This window comes from Camelus bactrianus, chromosome 13 (assembly GCF_048773025.1).
Source record: "Camelus bactrianus isolate YW-2024 breed Bactrian camel chromosome 13, ASM4877302v1, whole genome shotgun sequence".
Taxonomy (NCBI): domain Eukaryota; kingdom Metazoa; phylum Chordata; class Mammalia; order Artiodactyla; family Camelidae; genus Camelus; species Camelus bactrianus.
In genome coordinates, this window is record NC_133551.1 from 18,210,129 (window position 1) to 18,229,207 (window position 19,079).

The 19,079-nt window shown below is 33.9% G+C and overlaps 1 protein-coding gene across 16 annotated transcripts in view; it reads right to left on the reverse strand.

Annotated features, from left to right (window-relative positions):
- The window catches only part of ADGRL2 (adhesion G protein-coupled receptor L2), a 252,611-nt gene that overhangs the window by 61,661 nt on the left and 171,871 nt on the right, over positions 1-19,079 (reverse strand). For all 16 annotated transcript variants that reach the window (XM_074376152.1, XM_074376154.1, XM_074376155.1 and 13 more), the window contains one exon: positions 15,296-15,509. In XM_074376152.1, coding sequence (XP_074232253.1) covers positions 15,296-15,509 — 214 coding nt within the window. The remainder of the gene's footprint in view (positions 1-15,295; positions 15,510-19,079) is intronic.

Below are 19,079 nucleotides of genomic sequence, written 5' to 3' on the forward strand. Positions count from 1 at the left end.
GCACATAATAGGTATTCAGTAATTGTTGTTGAATGAATGAAATAATGATGAATGGTTAACCTGACCATTTCAGCTTGTAAATCAACCTGGTCAGTAGAAAATAAATACCAGACATTCAATTTTGCTTCAATCAGCTATACCTGATTCTGAGAGAATTCTGTCAATTTGGACACAGTTTTGTATCATGAAAGCCAATGATGCAACACCAGGGAGACAGATCTATTTAAGGGATGGGGGAAAGTACCCTTTAGTTTCCAAATCACTTCATACACTAACAATTCCAAATGACCAAGGAATGCAGTGCTCCAGGCACTAAAACCCCTGTCTTTTTGAGAATTTCGATATATTTTTATACACTTGGCAGATTACCTTAAAATATGAACAGTTAAGTGCCTAAGTAAATTTGCTCTAGCAAAGTAATCAAATAAACTGAGGGGATAAACAGAAGTTATGCTCCAAGATACCACCTCACCAATGAGAGGGAAACTGAGTTGAATGTTAAATCAGGCTTTTTTTTTTTTAAATTGTACAATGAAATGCTCTTTTATCGTCTAAACTTCCATTTGTAGAGCTAAGGAAAGTGGGTCCTGCTTTCTTTAAATATTTATTAATGATGATTTGTAAGCCTAACTAATTGCTAGGTAAACATAACATTAGGAAGCTAAATGATGTGTAATTAATATGGGTAGAAAAGAGGTGTTCTATAGTAATGTTCCCATTTGTCACATAACTGTGTTCTCATAATTTATTTAACAATTTGTGTACTGTGGAAGATTTATATCCATCATGCAGTATTTAATTCTTTAGGCATGTTAGGATATTATACTCTAAACATTACAATAGTGTGTTTTTTAAAAATCATTTAAGTTGAATTTAAAGTTAAGTTACTACCAGAATCTCTAGGAAAACATGCTTCAATATTGATACATGCATAGATACATAATTTGGAAAAAATAAATAATACAATTTTTATTCCATTTGGTTTCCTATATAGCAGTATTTTCAAAAATTTGAAATATAATCCTAATTTGTAAAAAACTGCTACTGTGTCTTTGCAACTGTATTTTAAAAAAGTATAGAAAAAGTCAACTTATTATTTAAACAACTATAAACAAAAATAAAAAATATCTTTTTGTCCTATCAATACATAAACATAAACCTACCTGAATGAAAAAGTATAGAGTATGTAACAAACAGAAAACTTATAAAAAAAAAAACAGGTAACCTACAGCAAATCAGCAAAAGCTTGAAGTAAAATCCTGTGTACGCTCATGTCCAGAAGGTTGTTTTCTATTTTTCAGTAAGTTGAAAACAGCAATAATATGAAAGTGATACCTTCCACAATCACTTTGTGTTTGAGTAAGATATTGTGTCAGGAATTAAAACCACAAAGTATGCAGACTTTAATATTTACAGTTAAATTTGCATCTTAGAAACTCAAAAAATTCCTCCAAAATTTCACATTAATTACTGAAATTAGAATTTTGAAATGGCAGTGTTGATTTTCCAAAAACAACTTTCTAGTTTGTACAGACCTTTGAAATTCTTTGCAGTTTTTACTGGACCTTGGGGTCAGTTTAATGCAAATTAGGCTTGACTCACTCAGAGCCTTATTAATCCAGTACAAAATCTCTTGTTTGCAGAAATGCACATTCAACATAAATGTGCTTGCTTTTATTAGCAAAATAAGAAATATTTATTTGCAAAGCATGCCACTGAGACTAAGTTTCATTCAGGGTCATCAGGTCTAACTACTTAATGAAAGGAACAAGATAATTTAAGTGGGGATAAAAACTATAAATGTTGAAATACTTTAAAAATATCACTTCTGTGTCCAAATTTTCAAGACCTCTGCTTTTAATAATTCAAAAAAATATTATGACCTGTATCAACTAGGGGCAATTATTTATAAAAATGTTAACCTACTACAGTTTGCACTTGGAGAAACTATCACATTTTTAACAAGGGAAATGGGAAATCGCTATGGGATGCCCTAGTTAGATTAAATTAGCAAGAAACTTGTTGCCAGACCATATAAAAGACACAGCGTAGTAAGACATGACCTTGCAGAGCCTTGGAGCCAATCTGTGATGTTTTTCTTTCCTATAACCCTTGCTAATTATCTGCAAAGTTACAGACCCTTTTGTCGTAGGTTATTTTTCTTCAAATTGTGAGGGGATTTTTGGTTTCTAAATATTTAATTAGTCTTGTTATGATATGAGAATTGTACATGCCAAGCATTTTGATTTTCACACTCTATTCCTTCTAATTATCCTCAGATTTAGATTGGTCATCCCAAATCTTTTCCTTTTGTAATTATTTACTTCTTAAAGATCATTCTGTGAAGAAATATTTCCACCCTTATGGCTCTTCTTTTCCACAAATGGCTTTTCTGGTCCCTTAATTACCCACTCAGAGGATTAGAGTTTGAAATAATGCAAAAGAACCTGCAACTAAAAGGAGTTTTAGAGGGCAAAATTAAGTAAACTAGATTTTTGTTGTTGCTATTTTAAAATCACCTTAAAGATAACTCCCTATGCTTTGAATGTGATTTTGACAAACAGGAAAATTATGCCATATATACTTTTTTTTTCTGCCTCCCAAGATGTTTCATGAGGCGTCATTTAGTCAGTACTATAAATCTCTGCATATAAAAGAAACAAATTTCTAGTCTAATTGACAGCTAATATAATTTCCACTTTTACAGACCTCATTTTGATTACAGCACAGCAATGAATGTTCATAGAACTTCCTACGTAATCAAAATTAAAGCACAGAAATAAAATCGTAAGACTTTTGGTGGCGTGGTTTTTTAAAACTTACCATCTACGCAAACCTTAAGACAAAGTACAACTTTTTGTTAAATTATTTAATTGAATCTGGAAAAGTTTCTCATTTTATTATAATGACTACATTCTATAAGTGCTCAGGTTTTTTATCAAGAGGCAAGAAAGTACTGCTATTTGTTACCCAAAATTGAGTTCTTTTAGTATAAAATCTTTCACAACTTTTAGTACTATTATTTCATCATCAAATTTATTTTTCAACAAAATGCACTTTTCTTATTATTACTTTTATTTTATGGTAATTTAATTTCCTCCTGTAACTTATAGAATCTTTTGGTAGTAAAATGTGTGACATACTTGATAAACAAATGTATAGGAATGTTTGTAAATGTTTTATAAACAAATGTAAAAAGGAATGTGAGGGTACAGTATCTTAATAGTATAAATTAAATTAAAAAACTCATGTTGGGAGACAGGGAAATAGAGTTAATATTTCTCAAAATGGTCAACAAAGTGAAAACTCATCTGAAAAACAAAGTGCTATGCAATTGTTCTGCAAGAAATTAAACTTTTTCTATTGATTATCTGATTTTAATTTTGTCTCATAAAAACTATTATCTACGTTTCCCTTCCATTCTTTCTAATCTAAAGATGCACCTGAACTGAATTTTCAAAGAAATTATCATCTATGCATGCTTCTTGAATTATTTCTTCTTTATGCAAAGAACCATTTGAAAATTCTTGTCTCTGAGGTAGAACATTTTTAGAACTTAGGACATTAGGCTAATAGCCTGAGGAACTCCTATTCTCCAACACACAGTGATGCCCTTTATGCAAGCCTATGAGATGTGCACGTTTGCAGGAAGCTATCTGCTAGGCAGGAGGTACAGAAAAAGCCAACACATTAACTATGCTGACCAAACAGTATCAAATTCTTCTCTGATTACCAGAACCTGGAAGTGGTCCTTCTCTCCTTTCCCTATGACAGTTATCTGTCTATATAATTAATCTGACAATTAATCACATTCTGCTTTGTGGCATCTCTTTTATACTTTGCGTATAGTTGTTATTTAAGTCACCAAGCATTTTCCACGTTTAAAATTAAGCTGTAAACTCCTTACGATTTTGTTTATACTCTTTTCCAAACACCCCAAACAGTGCTGGGCACTTGATTGTATCAGGTCTCATACCATGAATGCCTTTAGTTGTTTCTAGGACTCTAGTCTTATCGCTCCAGTTAGATGTTGTTGGGTTTCTTTTAAATCCACTGGAATGCCTAGTCCTATTTAGGGCAAAAAGTGCTCACTCAATAAATACTTCCTAAATCGGATTTCTCATTTTTCTATATTTTACTGAGGGTTTTTTAATTGAAGGAAAAACTCAAGATGTCCTGTTGAAACACACTATCATCATTTTCCTTAACAAAAACTGCAGAAATTTTGTACAGATGTTTACCTAACTGTTCTGTAAGATAAGAGATGAAAAACAATAAAGGCAAAAAGGCTGGAAACACAGACTCTTGGGATACTCTCAGCAGCAGAGCAGGTGTGGAAGGCTAAAAACAATCCTTAATACCCATAATCTAAATATAAATAATCAAATTCATCAGAGACTTATAAAGAGGTAGATACTTTGTGGTTCACACACTCTCCGAATTAATGAAGTCTCACATGACTGATAAATATATGGCAAATTTCACTGGCTTACTTCTGATAAATCAGAGCTAATCTTTAATCATGACAAAATATTCATAATCTAATCCTTTTATCAAATTGACTATCACCGCAGGAGTCTCATGTGTTTGCACAATTAAAAACCCCATGTTAGCTGTATATAATAAGGCATTACATTTTATGCAAATCCTTTTCTGTTGAAATAAGTGCCAAGCTGACAGCAGGAAGTAGCTGATAAGAAAGCAACAAGGCATTGCTGATGGCATTCTCGATAACTGAACGCCTACTCAGAAGTCTACAGAGTATTACCAAAAGTGCCCTTTTTTTTTTAAAACAAGCACAGATCAAGGGAAATGTCCTCTTGCTGCATCTCAGTCACAAAGGCAAGAAATTATCTAAAGTCAGATAGGTAAGTGGTAGATACATAAATAGATAGTAAGAAAGAAAGGATGGAAGATAGGAAGGAAGGGAGGAAATGATACATTCTATATCCACTTATAATTCTGGCACTAAAACCAGTGATTCATTATCTGCTGTTGTATCCTAGGCAGAGAATACCTACAATTTTGAAAGCATAATGACACAGTAAAGGTACCACAATCCAACAATATCCATGCAGAAGAAAACGAACTTGTGTATTACTGCTCTCAGCCACAAGAAGAGTAAACATCTTATTGTTCGCAGAGTTAATGTGAAGTTAGTGTTATTTTCCGTACTGACATTTTAGAGTTAAAGGCAATTTTTAAAGTATAATACTTTATAGAACTATTCCACAATTTTGAGAAATATGGAGAATACAATCTTTGAAAGATCTGGTCCTCCACAGCCTAACTACGAGAATCCACAAAAGGAAGAAAGTTGATGAGATGCTCTGTGGTACAGAAAGTTTAAAAGAGTGAGGACAGAAGTTGAATAACTCCTTTAACAGACCTCCTCAGTATTCCCTAAATAAATAGTACATTTTTCCACCTCAAGCCACTTTCCCCCTCTGTCAAGTTTTTAGAAGTTTATTTTGCTTCCTGAGAGATTTGGTTATCAGTTATTTCTGTATATATCTCATCTTCACCAGATTATAATATCTTTTTGAGGGGTCAGCGTCCATTTTAAGAGTCTTTGAAGCAAGTATATAAAACTGTGCTTTATTCTACGAATTTGCCATTTGAATGGCATATTTTAAATGCCATTAGAATGTTCAGCCACTTTGAAAGCTCTACAGTCAGGGCAAGGCAAAATCTTCTGGCTTCAGTCAGGAGTGCTTCCTTTTTGTGTTCAGCTAAAAAGCACAACAGCACCACAGACGTCAGAACATTACCTTTATTAAAGAAAAAAGACTGTATGACAAAGTATTATCTCCATAAACACCAGTCTATACATTTAAAAATATACAGCCTTACCAGTTGTCATCAATACCTTCGGAGTGTTTGAGACATTAGTTTGTCCACCAAATTACTCAATAATTATTTGGTAGCACAAATCAATGAATAAAAGATAAAGAGAGAATTTTCACAAGTCAAGCGTAGTTCTGTAACCATACGATATAAACCAAATCAAAACTTTTCTGATATATGTGGTTTGTATAAGATGTTACAAGCTGAAGGCAGAAGGCTTCCATTCCATGTTATACTCCTAGCCTGAATTAGCTTCATATCAGAAGCTTGTCTGAAAAGCTCAGTTCATCGTGACCTATAAAATGTTAGACTCAAGAGCTTTAAATACCACTAACACCATGCCCAGGCCTGGGAGTACAGGGCTGTGTGCTGTGAAGCAGCAACGCTGCTCTTGTGAAAGCTAACGTGCACTCTTAGGCCACAGATATAAACAGGGTGAGCATATTAAATAATGAATGACCAGGAAAACATCTTTATAACTGCAGATTAAAGACACACGTATACCTTATTATATTATACACATGAAAATCTATTCAGCTAGTTGAAGATTTTTTTGTCTTACAAAAATTACAGCTAGATATGAGATTATCTTAGTTTAATAAACTCTATTTGAAGTTACACATTTTATAGCTGAGAGTTTTACAGTTATTCTTATTTACAAAAAGTAGTCTAATACTTTAAGCAGTACACTCACACATAACATTACATATTTTATGTTAGAAATAATGGTCAGATCATTAAGTATATTTCATATGTGACTATTATGTAAAAGAAACACTAGAAGATCTTACTATTGCTCTTATCTTTGACCCTTCAACTTTTCCATTTTAGCAACCTCATTAACGTCAAAATGCCATTAGAATGTCTGCCCACTTTTAACCTCTACAGCCTGGACAAGGCAAAATCTTCTGGGTTCAGTCAGAAGTGCTTCCTTTTTGTGCTCAGCTAAAAAGTGTGACAGCACCACACACACGGCAGAGTATTACCTTTATTAAAGAAAAAATAGCACATGACAAAGACAAACTTTAGAATGTAAAACGCCAAGGTTTGGACCTGAATTGGGCATTTTTTTTAATTTGCTTTAAGACTATTTTAGTTTTTAATTGTCAGATTCCTACAATGTACATACATTACCAATACCACTGACAGGACTGGTTTTGTTGGTTAATATTATCACCTTCTTGAGGGTGGGTATCATGGGAAGCCCACTTTGAGACAGAGATGTCTGGGAGGTTGCAAGGCTCTTCAACTATCAGTGAAGCCCTGAGTGAAGCAGGATTGGGCAGAGTGAGACGTGCAATTCGGTTGCAAACAAAAGGCCCAGCAAATTCCTCAGGGAGGGGGGTCTGCGGCTGGGAGAGGCCTTCAGAGATGTCTCAAAATGACGCAAAGGATGAGGGGGCCAAGCCTTTGTACTCTGGCATTCAACGAGGGCCGCCTCTGGGGAGAGGGATTTAAGACCCTGTCGCCCGTGGCAGTTCCTGGGCAGGGCTCGCTGTGAGCCCAGCAGCAGGAGCTCCCCGGGCAGCTGGGGAAGAGGGCCTGATCCTGAAAGGGGAATCTGGAGGGCATTCCTCAACATCCACTGCAACACTGTAAAGAGTTTAATTAATTGTTTTCCAAAACAGTTCTTTTAATACCACTTCTCACTGTCATGCTCTTTATTATATTTTATCTTCCTGTACACACTGACATGTCAATCCTGTTTACTAAGCGATATTCAGTGGGTTTCCTATAGAGCAATGAACCTTAACAGGCAGCTTTTAATTGGCCCACATAGGAAACCGCATGACTATTAATTCCACAGCTACAGCATAAAATAAAACCATTGCTTCTCAAACTCTAGAGCAATTAGACCTCTCGGCTATTTGGCTAACTCCGCTTCACGATACCCAATGCAGTTAATTATATTTTTTGATGTTAATAGTCTCTGTCAGTCTCAAGTATAACTTCTCTTTGATGAATATTTAAATTATATTTGAATAAAAAATAACCTTGGTTACATTTCATATTCAGTAATCATCACAGCTTAATAAAGGTCTACTTGTCATGGGTTGAAATAAATGGCAACGCACATATGAAGGTCCTAAATCAACTCACCAGGTAATATATTTGTAATGACCCTGATCTATCAGCTCTCGATCCAACATACCTGTTTACATAACATTTTTAAAAGGTATAATCTCATTCACACAATAACTGACAGTTAGCTTTCAAAAATTACTTATAAACAGTCTTTTAAATTATATACACAGAATTCTGTGACTTAACGATGAGAACATCTTAGGACTGGGTCATGAGAATGAAATTACCAAATTTTAAAATGTCTTAGGAAAATCAGCACTCATTCTCTTGCCTCCTCTTGCTGTACTGTTTTGGCAAGTTCTAAGAGTAATAAATAATAAGGAAAAAAGCTTTGATTCACTAAAAGATTTTTTGATTACGGATCTTATAGAAATCCACTGAAGTCATTACTTACTCATCATTCATGATTGCGATGAAATCATCGTAACTTAAAAATAGTATTTTTTCCCACAAAGAGGTTGCAGAAACAGGAGTGTGAGAGGAAGGTGTAAAAGTAAACCCCGTTACTTGTAAGTTTAGAAGTTTGTTTCAACCTCATTTAGTTAAAAACTCCCTTAGTCTACAATAGGAAGATTTTAAACCAAACATTTATTTAACATAAACTGTGAAAATGGGTTTTTCTATCTCATCTTTTCTTGAATGAATAAATGTTTTGTTATCTACTTAATACTGCCCCTTAATAAGTTGATTTCTTAAATTTTTAATTTTTCACTTTCTTCTCACAAACCCTAAATCTATGTAATACAAAAGAGACAAAATGAAATGAAATAGAATAGAATAAAATAAATAGAATACAATGAAATATTCTAAATGTACACATCGATCTAAGAATGTCTGGTAGAACACTGTCAATTTCTAGAAACTAACACATGATAAATAAAAATGGTACAGGTGGATTCAAGTTTTGTGAGGTCTACAGCTTTTAAAATTTAAGGGTACCACTTTAAGAAAAAAATACAAGTACAAAATCAGGTACCAAAGTTGAGTATTAATTTAGAAAACAAAGCATAACAAAACAAAAAAACCCTAACAAACAATACAAATTTTTAAAAGCCAACAAGTGTATCACAAGCAACAAAACTCAGAAAACTGAAATAACATTTTAATAAATGAATTGCTTGGCACACCTTTATAATACTTCCCTTAATAAATTTTTTTTTACCATGTATCTCAGGATTGTCTCTTCACAACTTCATAGTGTCACTTTCTATAATTTTGCTTTTTCTCCAAAACAGCTGATTAAAATTTATTTTTTGTTATTGATGGTCTGGATGCGTGAGGCAGGCACCCACACTGTCACAGGTGCTCGTGCTGTTGAGACCCACAGCCTGCGCTGCATTCATACGCTGCATCCACACGGGTGTCCTGATAGATTCTATTTTACATGATAATCATTAAAAGAGGGGAGCTGCATGGTGCAGGTACAGCTGTAAGTGCTACATGTGGTATGTCTTCTATGTACAGTATGAAATCCGTTGGAATGTACAGGTGAGGGTTTCTGTTTTGATTAGTTATCTCTAAGAACCAAATCCCCCACTCAACTGCTTTATACATTCAATGACTGACAGAATTTTCCAGTCTAGCTTCTAGTGCCATACATTTCAAACATTATTTCTCCGCCACTTGCCACGTATCTCAGGTGCCATAGGACACATTCAAGTTGTAACATGACATCTGGCCTTGCACATTTATGTGATGAGTAACAGGAGCATTTCTAATGGCCATTTCTTCATCCAGAATAGCCAGTAATAACTAAACTATACACAGGCATCTGCAAACCACGTAACAATACCCCACTAAACCCAAAATGAATTTATCACCACCTGAACCTCCACTTTACAGAGTCTCAAGATGTTCCTGGCTACTCCTAACAACCATAAATGAGGGTAAGTGTAACAGAGGTGTCAGAGAGTGAAATCAAAACCTTAAAAGATTGTGTGTAAGTATCATACTTCAGCAGAGTTGACAAAAACATGACCCTGTGAGCACGTTGCTAGGGGCCCTAAGAATGCCTTGAATGAGGTTTGTGCAAGCAAAGGGATCTAACATGTAAGATTAATTAGTTTCACAGTATATCCACCTTTAGAAACAGAGTAATAGTTTCACAAATTACAGATGAATTCAGTAAGAATGATAGATCTGGAGTCTGAAAAAACGGAAAGTTGTCTTGAGACTGACAACTTACATAGAGTGAACCTTATTTCAGACATTCTCTTCAAGGTTGTGGGGTATTTTAAAACCATGTCTTTATTGGGTACATACGACATGTGAAGAAATATTGGGAGAACTGTGACATATATTAGCTCCATGATATACTTGACTGGTTTATATGAAATAAATACTGAGATTACAGAATCACTCACTTCCTTGTGTTTCTTCAAAACTAGATTTTCCCTAAAAACATCTGAGAGATATTAGCTCTAATCCTAGTTGTGAAATAGCAAATAGCACTAGAAACTGTAAATAAGTTGCTATAAGATATTTAAAGAAAATACTTTAGTAAACAGATAAGTCTTTAAAAAATCTGTAAGACAGATAAATACTAGCAAAGTGCTATCAAGTCCAATTACCCACAATAATCTTCCTTCAGTAATATACAGAGTAGAATATGAATGTTGGTGTTTTTTGTTATTGCTAATATGGTCTAGGTATGCAATCTCACTATATAATATATGGGAAAATTAATAAGGCCATAATAAATGACAGCTTAAGCTATTCTTAAATAATTTGATGTCAAATCTTTTTCCTTCTTCATTTAAGAAAATTAGTCTATCGAGTATATTATGAATGATACTGACTCACAATTGCTATCCTGCTTTTCATGTGGCAAAGTCAAGCTGCTGAACTGCTAGTAAGAAAATAAAATATGGATTTAGAGTAAACCAATGGGTACAGATACATTCTCTACCACATAAAATATAGGCAGCTTTTTTCCCCCACTTAATTAGAAATATCAGTAAAGTAAAAAGAATAATAAGACTGGAAAATTCTCCACTTTACTCAAAATTATAGTTTATTATTTATGACATAACAAAATGTATAAAATAATAAATAGCATATTTTCAGAAAGTAGAATTATTCCAAAGATTCAATGAATACGTGTTTATTTCCTGGTAATAAACATGCCAATATGTAGTTGTACTGCATAGGAAAAGTAATTACAGATACTTAAGTGAACTCATGATTCATAATTTTTCACTTTTTCTATACTGGTAGAAAATATGCATTATATTACATTTCAGCAGCATTTGCCTATGAGTTTGGGTGGGCGGCAGGGAGGATACAAGAAAAAGCCACAAAAGGAAAAATAGTGGCTATGTCTTGATTTGAAACTGATTCAACATCTATTTTTATTTGTTCAAAGTATAACGCTTTTTAAAAGGATGCTTGTAAGCTGTATTTATACACTGACACTAGTAGCATGACATGAAAAAGCAGATAGACACTGAAAAGGACTCACAGGTACAAAACAAACTACTCAAGTGGATATCTGAAAGTAGCCTTACGTAAGCGGATTTAATGTACTTTCATTCAGTTATTTATCATTTGATTGTCCAGTACATTTTAGTAATGGAATGCTGAATTAAATTTGGTTTCTGTCAATTTGTTTAAACAAATTAATTACAATTTAATTACAATTAATTACAATTTAAACAAATTACTTTTTAAATAGAAACCAACATTTCAGCGTGCAGGAGAATATTCTTAGAGAGTAAGAAACTACAAGGTATATGACAATATATGTACTATGGAAATACTACGGTCCTCTCAGTTGTAACACTCATCTCTCAAGTGAGAAAGCTGGAATAAATAACTAAGGCTACAACAAGATTATTATAATATTAAAATGTATATATCAAACGGATATTCACATTCACTTTATTTATTCACGTCTCCACTGTAGTCTCAAAAATAAAAACAACTTCTAAAGATAAAAACTCCAAAATTGACAGAGTTGAAATGAGGTATTTCACTTATGAAAACTAACTTCCCTACCTCTCAGCTGCCCGGTATCTGTCCAAAAATAAAATAAAATTCAACTCTTAAGGTATTGTTTAAGCCTCGTAATTTCACTGAGTAATCCTGAGGAAATCCTGAAGATCAAGAATGTAGAGTCCTTAGGGAAAATGGTTCTAGCTTCCTTGACCAACATAATATAAGAGGTAAAACCTACATATTAACCGAAGTACCAGCAAAAACTGGCAACTCACACTTGTACGCTCAGCCTTCATTATCCAGCAGAATCATTTTACTAATTTCCATTTTGAAAAGAGAAACAGAGGACCCTGTAGGGCACAATCTTTGATGTGGCATTGTCTCTTCTACATTTGACAAGCAGGGTCATAAGGGATATTTAGATGACTTATCGTCTCAACCATTTTATCATTGATTAGTCTTTCTTGCACACTAAATGTGAATGTTTAATATGGTTCATGTTTATTACTGCCAGTAGCCTTTCCCTCCTACAATGAGTGCTTTGGTTTAAATGCCCATCAGTAAGTGACATGCAAACTACGTGTCCAATTAGATATACCAATTAGAGCTTTAATGGTTATTTATTATTGTACTAAGATTCAAGAGTCTGTACTAGTAACCTCCCAATCCTGGGCCAAAGAGAGGTACTTACAATGCCAGTTAGTTGTCTTAAAACAACTCAGCCAAGAGTTGAAACAATTAGTGGAAATCTATCATCCAACAGAAAATAACCTTAGTACATCGCAGAGATGATGAGTTAGTAGCATCCGAGTTACTTATTTCTCCCCAGATGGGGTTTAGGACGGGAATAAGTTAATCTGGTTCCTACTATTTGAGGTTACTTCCATCATCTCAACCTTGGCAGAAAAGATCTAGGATCTGAAATAGGTTTTGCCTCTTACTTACTAGCTTAATGTAATTTAATTGTTCTCATGTTCTAGAAACTAGAGTTTTTCCCCCTTAGGTAAAAAAAAAAATCTCTGAATTGCACCCCTACTTCACAAATCTAGATCATGTATTTATTCCTTGCCTGGTTCCCTGTGACTAGCATAGTATCTGATTCTTCTGGTCTTTGCAAGACCAAATGCTATTTTCTTGATTTCTGTACTGAAACTCTTCTCCTGAAAAATCCTAATGTGTTCTTTTATTTGAGCTAAATAGAATAAAAATCTTCAACATCAACAAGAAAAAAAAACACATCTTTTTACACTTTATTGCTGGCTTATGAGACATTACCCTCCTGTTCTTGTTCTGGTTTCCCCGACGGCAACTTTACCTCTGCCCCTTAAACACAGGTGTTCACGCTCAAACTGCATAGCCTCCATGGGTAGCATCATCTCCTCCCCTGACACTGCCAACTTTCTGTTTATGTTTGCTTCATCTATATGTTCTTTTCTTACTACTCTTCTAAGTGCCAGATCTGTGTAAACAGCTGCTTGCTGAACTATTTATTTATATTCCACCCTGTTTCCCAAATAAACAAAGGGGCTTATATAGGTAGTTTAACAACCAGAAATAAACTGAAATTATTTAATAAGAAACCAGCTGCAGCTGTGCTAGGAGGCTTTAGCCAGTTGGTATCCACAAATGGGCTAAAAACTTTGGTTAAAAGCTTTGAAAAAAGCCAGGCTAGTTCCCTAAGTCTAGGTACTATTTTACTTTCCTTGGGCAATTTCAATACAAATAAACACACACACACGCACACATGCATGCACACACACACATGCACACGCATACGCACCTTTCCTACTGTAGGGAAAAACTGAGGCATGCATTCTTACCATCTTCTTGAGAACAGCACATACTGCTCTTAGAACCTCTTTTGTATGGACAGAGGTACACTGATGGACATCTGATAGTATCAGTCCAGACTCTGAAACACTGGACCTACTTACGCAGACTAACCTAACATTTAATTTTTTTTAATAGCAAATATTTACATACTTTATTACTTTCAGATCTCTTGGCCAGAGTGCTGAAAAACCTAAGGACAATAATAAAACATAATCTAAGGCAGCAAATGACCTTGATAAGAAGTGGCAAGTTCTTAGGGTGAAGAAATGAACAAAGGGACAGTTATAAACAACACCAGAAGACGATCTCAGGTACAGGTTAGCTCATCACTTTAACTAGACTGTACCCAGTGCTACCAAGAACCAGTATTGTAAGCAAAATTCTAATTTACTTTTTCATCAAATACTTCAGAATGGTAGTAAAGGTTTCTTTTTTTGCTTTAATGAATTCAAAGTGTTAAAACTATTTTTTTTAAAGTTACCCCACTATAATTATCTTCAAAGAGTGCTAAAATGGTGATTATTTTATATAGTATTAAAATACATATTTCAGGAAAGAGTTTCATTTCTCACTTTTTAGGATGAGCCATTTGGTGCTCTTAAAAGATAAGTAGAATCAGTTACTAATACAGCCTTGGTTTCACACTTTAAAATGAGCAGGAAATTAAAAATGGAGAATGAATAACAAGTATTCATACTTTTATCACCACCACAGTCAAGAATTACAAGTGTATTTATTTACATGACTCTCAACTGCTGAAGGGATGACAGGGCGGGACGGGAATGGACAAACCCTTAGAATATAATATAAAAATATTTTAATGATACTGAAATTTCTGCACATGTCTCCATCATTATATGTAGAAAACAGGCAGTTTAAAATTTAACAGAAAATTTCTAGTGCTTATATTAGATCTTTCCAAAGACAAATCTCCTACATTAAAGAAAAAAACTATCTCGTTTTTCTACATTATTAAAGAACACATTTTTTGATGACTACAAATGGAAAAATTTGCCAAATTATTAAGCATTTGGGGAAAATAACTTTGTAAATACTGAAATGTATTTAAATTTAAAAATAAACAAGTATTCTATACATTCAGCAATTATTCAGTAATAATTCAGCTGTAAAAATACTGTCTATTTTTCTTACAGCTATTTGAAACTATGTAACAGTCATAATTTTGTGTATGTTTTGCTTATTTTTGCTATAAAAAATAAACTTTTAATTTTTAAAAATTAAGAGCAATTAGTGCCAGAGACCGAGACACTTGAACATTCTTGGTAATATAAAATATTTAAAATTTTTGAAGCCCTAAAAAACAAGATTACACCTGAAATAGAAGGTATTTTATGATACATTAAAAAACGATGTGTATTACATAGTCCTTCTGATATGTCAATCTATATAAAAATGATACAGAAATTTAAATGTTGAAAAATTACAAAGTAGAAAACAACATTAGCAGGTAAAAATCCAACTCAGTTTAATAAACAGGCTGAGATGTGGACTGTACCCAGTTTGGAACAATTATAATACTTTTACTAATTTGGATGTAGTAGCTAGAATGAGATATTGACACATGAGTATTTACCTTTGAGTCATAATTTTGAAGGCATCTGGGAGGTAGCAGTCTGTATTCTCCATCTGAAATGGGTCAGCATCACAAATCTTGTCGTCCGTCCGACCATAGTTAGCACTCTCAATCATGATGACATCACTGCCTGGACACCGCAGGTCTATAGAGTAACCTTCACAGGATAATTCTCGCCTGACTAACCCAAATGGTAAAGCTGCTCTGCTGAAACCTTTAAAGAAAAAAAGAAAAAAGAAAAGAAAAAGAAAATTAAAATTAACTCACTTATGAAGTACATTATTTTAATAAGGCATTTTCTAGTAATACGATTCATGTCCATATCCAAGAGATACCACACAAAGCATGTTTATCAAGTCATCCATTCATTTACTTATTAAATAATTCTTTAATTTATTATTAGATTTTTGACATTATTTTTAGCTGGATTATTCACATTTCTGAGACAATTTAAAATTACCCTAATAAAATATTTACTGTATAAACTAGTCACAATCAGAAACTAAGTGACTCTTCTTGAGTAAATCCTAAGAAAAATGACACATTTAATCAATGGATTTATAAATAATGACACGTTTTACAAATATTGAATATAACAACTAATAAAGAAATAGTTTTCATTTATGAAATGAAATCAAAGCTCTGCTACATAGGACACTGGCCTTATGTCCTCATTTAATGTAGGTGTATGAATTGCTGTTAGTAGCATTATCTTAAAACCACGTTTGTCTTAGCATTTCCCCCCCAAATAACTATGGTACCATGACAGCATCACACTTAAGGCACAATAACTTATTTCAATTTGTAGCTATTTAAAACTGACATAAGTGAAAGGATTCAGCAAACAGGCCTTCCAAGGAGCCAGCACTGCTTGAATCTAGCCCACAAGCCGAGACCCCCAAAAAGGGCAAAATCTAAGATTCGGTTCTGTCAACTACAAAACAGAGAAACATCTTCGATTTACTCTTCCTAGCTGTGTGACTCTAAAATACCATAATGTACAGAAAAGTGCTCAATTAAAAGTGCTTTATGAATTTACGTGTGGTGTATTAGACAGCATGTAGATGACCATTGTTCATGAGTGCCACAGAAAAGATTCCCAAATGGAATAAAATACTAGAATTCTAAGCTTTAACCACAGTTTTCAACCAGAGGTCCCACAAAGTGGTAACAGAGCGAAGAACAAAGGGTAGAAGAAGAGAAAGCCAAGAACAGTCAAGAAAAACCAGGTGTGGGGAAGCAGACCTCTGCGTGCTGCCTATTATGCCAAAAACGTACTCGATGTTTTAGTTTAGTTCTCACACTTGCTGCCATCTGTAGCGTTCCTGTTCTTAAAAGGCTAGCACTAATTACAGTACTTCTTATCGCTACCGTTCCAGTTACCTTGCATCACACGAGTTGTCCCTCATATCCCTTTCACAGAAAAGCAAAAAACAAACAAACAAACAAATACCCCCCAAAACCAAAAAGAAAACAAACCAAAAAAACCCTGACATTCAGAAGGAAAGTGTTCCAAGGTACAAACTTCCACGCTGAAGAGCTAGGTTGTGTCCAGGCCAGTCCAGTGCCAAGACCTGTTCTCTTCAACTGCTGCACAATGTCTCTCACAAATTCAACGAAATGAAAAGTCACCTAGATAAGCATGCGTCCTCTAAGAGGTAAATAATCCTCCAAAAGGGTTAGTCGGTTCACCTTGATACGATTTAGGAAATCGGCAATTCTCAGACTTGTCTGAACTCTCAATTCTAGTGAGAAAACTGAAAACACAATTGGGATGAAGACAGAGAAGAAAAGGACACAATTTAGTGCACAGAAATCTTCAGGGGATTGAGGCACACCTAAACCTTGGTAGGTTTTCACTAAGAATTAATGTTAGTCTTTTGAGATCACTAGCAGTATGTGGAGAGGTGCACTATCCATGAAGAAGGAAGACGGTAAAAGGGCCAAACTTTCAACCTTTCCCCAAGTTCATAAATAAACTACTACACATATTGCCTTCTTCCACTTCCTCATGTTGTACTGCTTATCCAAATAATTCACCATAAACTAGTATTACAATTGTTTTAATTGAATTTTCTTTTTAGGGCCTCAGAAGCTGACACTTATTTCTGTGGCAAAAAGCTGTGTGAAAATTCAAACAAGTGACAACATAAATTAAAATTTTGGAGCACAGGAAATTCTAAAGGCAGAGATGATTTGCAATTATAAATCCTTATAAATCATATTGTTAGATAATATCACGAATATTAGAACATGTTATTCTAAGACTGTCTTGGAGTCATAACTCACAACTTGTAGTATTTGTCAAAAATGTAGATTAGATTATGAAGCACTGGTCTTTAAACTGAGCCTGTTAATTTCTGTTGTTGTTGATAGTTTGCAAGATTATAGTTATGGTTCTAAGTGAACTTTCCTCTGCTTCTGAGAGATAGCTGAGAAGCTGCACAGTTGATAGTCTTGCTATTTTGATGTATCAGAGAAGGGGTTTTTAAAGCCTTAGTCATCCAAAAAGGTAACAGAAAAAGAAACAGATCAGCACACTTTACTAATGTAGTAGGTTTTTAACATAGAATCTTCTGGAGAAAAGAGATCATGGTGCTTATGCTTTCTGCACAGAACTGAATGAGTCCTTAATGGTGAATATCACTTTATTGTTATAAATATTTATAATGTTTATTGTCTTAAATCATAAGTGTTCTCTTTTCTAAATTGTTGCTCTCTCACCTCTGTTTCCATTGAACTTTATACTATGTTTATTTATGTATAAAATTTTAGAAGTGCATGGTACTACGTATATTCATTTTTTATATCTTCCCTGCTGGACTGTGATGACAGAGGTCTTAGTTATAATTCCAATACCTAGACTGATACATGAAACATAACTTCAGTAAGTGTTGTTGAACCAAATTGCTAAATTGAATAGCTAGTATTTCTTTAAAACAATATAAATTACAATGTGTTTTCCTCTATAATACCTATTTCCTTTGGTAGTGAAAACAAAAACATTAACTATTCAAAAACAGATACACTACTTATAATCAATGAAAATTATGTTACATCCTTACAAAAGAAAAAAAATTGAAATTCTGTCAATTTATTATTTTCTAGTTACTACGGGGGTTCATTTGTGTTTCTCACAAAGATAAATGGGTTATATGTTTATGAACTTTCCTTTATTTAAGACCTGTTTCCAATTGGAAAAATATATATATATACCTCCATAAAAATTAATATGAAGAGATAAATAAAAGTAAATATTATAATAGTTAACATTCACACAGCAATTACTATGTTTGGTACTGTGCTAAATTCTTCAATATAGATCACCTCTTTTTATGCTCACTAACATCATCAACAAAAAATAATGGAGTAGTTACTGTAATACCAATTTACAGAGTATGAAACTAAGGCATCAAGCAGTAGGGAATTCAGGATCTCAAGGATTACTCTGAGTTGGATACAAACCCATGCAGGGTGCTCACAGTCCAGAGCCCAGGCTCTGATTAATGGCCATGAACAGAACGGGACTCTGCGACTGCTCCCACCACCATGTTAATAATACAACCAAGATTTAGTCTATAATTTTTCCTACAATCTGAAATTAACCAAAATATGTTAGTAAATCTGACAGAAAACAATTATGTAAAAGGTTCCCACAACATATAGATAAAACTGTACGGTGTGTGCCATAAACACAAGGGCAAAATCTACACTGTGCAAGTACAAACGTATGAAGAGTATTGAACGTTACAGGACGGGTGTCTGGCTCAGCCTTGTGAACCTG